At 39.2% G+C, this 3,661-nt stretch overlaps 1 protein-coding gene across 1 annotated transcript; it reads right to left on the bottom strand.

Moving 5' to 3' along the window:
* Nucleotides 1-1,856: 1,856 nt before the first annotated feature.
* LOC146967522 (interferon a3-like) lies at nt 1,857-3,073 on the bottom strand. Its single transcript, XM_085760987.1, has 5 exons — nt 2,942-3,073; nt 2,730-2,822; nt 2,461-2,610; nt 2,267-2,347; nt 1,857-2,165 (listed from the first exon to the last, which is right to left on the bottom strand). The coding sequence occupies exons 1-5, from the start codon at nt 3,071-3,073 to the stop codon at nt 2,073-2,075; spliced, it is 549 nt and encodes a 182-aa protein (XP_085617113.1). The 3' UTR covers nt 1,857-2,072.
* Between the last annotated feature and the right edge of the window lie 588 nt (nt 3,074-3,661).

Below are 3,661 nucleotides of genomic sequence, written 5' to 3'. Positions count from 1 at the left end.
GTGCACTTCTTACCGCTTGTGTGTTTACAGACTCCAGTGCCGTGATGCGCTGAAAAAAAGTTGTTTTGGTCCGAGTGTCCGTTGCCGTGGTTACTAACAAGCGCAGTAATATTTAGAACGTAATCAGGCAATTTGACCGGAACATCTTTATGGGTGTCCATTATCACTTTTTAATGGACACCCAGCAGCCAATCAGAATTGAGGATTCACCCAGACCATGGTATAAAACTATTTAAGACTTATATTAAACCAGCACTAAGGAACTTTTCAACCTTCATAAAATATTTTCATAACTTTTGTGATGATACATCGACTTACAACAAGTTGAATGACACCTCTGTCGTGGTCTGAGGGGGTCTGTATCTCTTTCTCTGGCACTAAGCAGCTTTGAGGAGCATGGTAGGAACCCTGCTCTCACTTTACTTTCACTTTCACTTTTGCGAGTCACAACAAGGAGGGAACAGGCAAAACGGCACTTTAGCAATGGATTATGTTTGTGTTTTCACTTTGAAATGATCCACTGGAAACAGAAACTTAGTTTTGATGTCTTCTGTTAATTTTAATGCAGGATATTTACAGGGCTTCACGCTAGTGTTCATGGGAAATGGAGTCTTCCTTCAGGCAAAACACTACCGCTTTGGTCCACAGGCGCCGCCAAACTCAACCAAAGCTGAAAGTTCTTTAGTACTGCTTTACAGTAACACAAAAATTGAATGTTTGTGCTGCTAACTCCATCGGCTGACAAGAAGTTAGCCAAAACGACCGGATCGCTTACTTCTGCTTTAAGTACAAATCAGATCAATCATTGAAGTGAACCACGCTGCTGCAGTGTCCTTCCCTTATGACCTGTGCAGTCAGGTGTTCACAGCCGTATGTTTCTTCTCTTTTAATTCTCTTTTATTGTTTTGAAATTTTCGACAAAGTCCTGGAATTTTGTTGTCTTGCCAACTGCAGCTTTAACAAGGGAAATTAAAAACAATGATAGAAAAAATAAGTGTGCTTTTGCTCCCTCTGATGAATCACGGTAGTATTGCAGCATTTCACATTGTAGAAGTAGGTGAAGAGTTTAAAGAAATAACACATTTTTAAGTTTTCTTTAATATTATTACTTTTTATTGTCTGTAACAATGTCATAATAGATCAAATATATAAATAAATGAAACATTTCAGTACAAATTGTAGAGTAGGTATAAGAGTTTAAAGAGATAAAACCATACACATTTTTTATATTTTCTTGAAGATTATTTATTTTTATTTTCTGTAACAATGTCAGAATAAATCAAATAAAAAACATATTATAGTAAAAAAATATATATATAAATATAAGAATATAAATATTCAAATTTTTTCAGTGCAAATCGAAAAACATAAGTTAGGGCACATAAATTATGTTCAATCAGTTACTTAAAGCAGAAGTAAGTTGTGTTAATATAAGTCTTAAATAGTTATATCATCTTAAATAGTTATATCATCGTCGTCTTAATAGTTATATCATCGTCGTCTTAAATAGTTATATCATCCGACAGCAATCACTTACATAGAGTGTTTGGACTGAAACACGGGTCTGTCAGTCACTCTGCTCTGCTCTGAGCCGAAGAGAAAACATTTATCGTATCCTACAGTTTTTATCCAATGAGGAGAGAGAACGGCATGCAGGGCTGTGTGTGCAGCCAAGGGACGCCGTGAATGTGGCGACGTAGGGACGAGGACTGTTATGGTGCGTTCAAGGAAACTCGTATTTTTCCGACAGTGAAGTCATACCAGTTCGATCTGGTACGAGTTCACCGGTCGGAAGTTACGAGTGGCCGTTATAGTGACTTTCACCGGTAAAACAGGTCGGAAAAACACGAGTGGGTTGGCTGGAACGCTACAAAGTCGTAAGTTGTGACTTGAAGCTGTAATTTACGATTTCAAAAGCCTGCCTGGAACGCAGCATTAGCGAAAACGACCGGACCACTTACTTCTGCTTTAATACATATACAGGCAACCAAATAAATAAATAAACAGTTTAATTTATAGTTACATAGAATAGATAAGTTAATAAATGAGCCGATGACGGTGACGGACGTTCTTTAGTTGAGCAGAGATGAAATCAGCTGATCTGCTCCCACCAGATGGTTTTTGACTTCCTGTCTGATCAGCTCCCAGGATTCAGCGCTGTGGCCCTGCACACACAAGAATATTATCATTATTACCATAGATAGATAGATAGATAGATAGATAGATAGATAGATAGATAGATAGATAGATAGATAGACAGACTTACAGCTCCTTCTAGATGGTGTGTGAGTCTCTTGAAGGACATGTGCAGCTTCTTGTTCTTCTTCTTGTGGCTGTGTCTCCCAGTCTAAATGAATAACAGGGAATAGAAATATATATTTATAAGTTTATCATCTTAATAAGTCGTAATTGAACCATCAATTATTGATCATTCATCCATTGATCCACTCTGACACTCACACAGGAGCGAAGGCCGTCAGCCTGCTGCGTCACAACGCCCACAAAGTCCTTCACTGTCTTCTCCTCCCATGATGCATTGCTGTAGTCCTCTTCAAACACAGCGGCCACCTCGTCCAGAACCTGCACCGTGAAACCAACTTTATCCTCAGCCTGGAGGAAGAAGGAGGAGAAGAAGAAGAGTAATCAGATTAGGGATGTATTTGTGACTCAGAGCAGATGTAATAACACAGGCTTTTATTTTGAAAACCTTTAAAAGAGAGGAAACTTACTGATGCTTTGGACGCCTGGTCGTACAGACTCTGAGGGAAAGGCAAAACGTCATCCACTCCAGCGTCCCCAGTGGTGTTAGTGGAGTTATTAACCTGCATCACACACACAAAGACAAACACACACATCATTAGTTGAGGTGAACACACACACACACACACACACCCTGGTCCACAGAGTCTGAACAGAGCAGCTCTCAGAGCAGTGGACTCACCATGTTGTCCAGCAGCTTCAGATGTTCTTCACTGTGCTCTCTGAACTTGTTCTGCATCCAGCTGCAGCTCAGCGACGAGCCTCCACTGAGCTGAGCCACAAACAGGCAAACAAACAAGATCCTGCTCAACATCTTCACAAAGATTAAAGATGACAAGTCTCCTCTGAGGGTGTAGAGTCAGTCCAGATGTGTCCAGCTGCTGTGATGAGATGGAGCTGAGCTGCTGCTCATTTATAAGACTCACCTGTTTCATTTTTCAGACCTGCCGGCGGCCTGGGGAAACCTGCACACACACCTGTGGCTTTCACAATGGTCAAACAACCACAACAAGAAGCTCATGGTCAGTGCTTCACATTTCAGGTTTGATCAGTGACCTAAAGAAAAAGTTTTCCCACAATAAAAGAATAAAACAATAAAACAATATCACAGCCAAGATAAGATGAGGATGAGGGAAAAGGAAATTATAGCCAGATAGTTTTCCTTTTTTTAAGCCAAATTAAATGAAATCAATTTTCCTCAAATATAAAAAAGACACTTGGTGAAAAATGTTTCTCATGATGATAAAATGCAGTTTATACATAAAACAAAAGCTGAAATACTGCATGAAAACATACAAATTAATGTTCATTATTAAACAGATCTGTTAGATAAAGGATATTTGGGGATTAACAGGAATATTTCTGCAACTTTTAAGGGAAAAAATCTGCTTGTTCTTGTCTG

The sequence above is a fragment of the Trachurus japonicus genome, chromosome 19, assembly GCF_045865225.1.
Source record: "Trachurus japonicus isolate A0001 chromosome 19, Traja_1.0".
Classification (NCBI taxonomy): Eukaryota; Metazoa; Chordata; class Actinopteri; order Carangiformes; family Carangidae; genus Trachurus; species Trachurus japonicus.
This window is presented reverse-complemented; position numbering and strand designations above follow the sequence as displayed.

Bases quoted from the DNA above. Each gene is read 5' to 3' on its own strand.
- LOC146967522 (XM_085760987.1), bottom strand. From the start codon at position 3,073: ATGTTGAGCAGGATCTTGTTTGTTTGCCTGTTTGTGGCTCAGCTCAGT. The intron at 2,611-2,729 runs GTAAGTTTCCTC...TTCTTCCTCCAG, and splicing joins ACCAGGCGTCCAAAGCATCA to GCTGAGGATAAAGTTGGTTT. The intron at 2,348-2,460 runs GTGAGTGTCAGA...TTATTCATTTAG, and splicing joins CTGACGGCCTTCGCTCCTGT to ACTGGGAGACACAGCCACAA.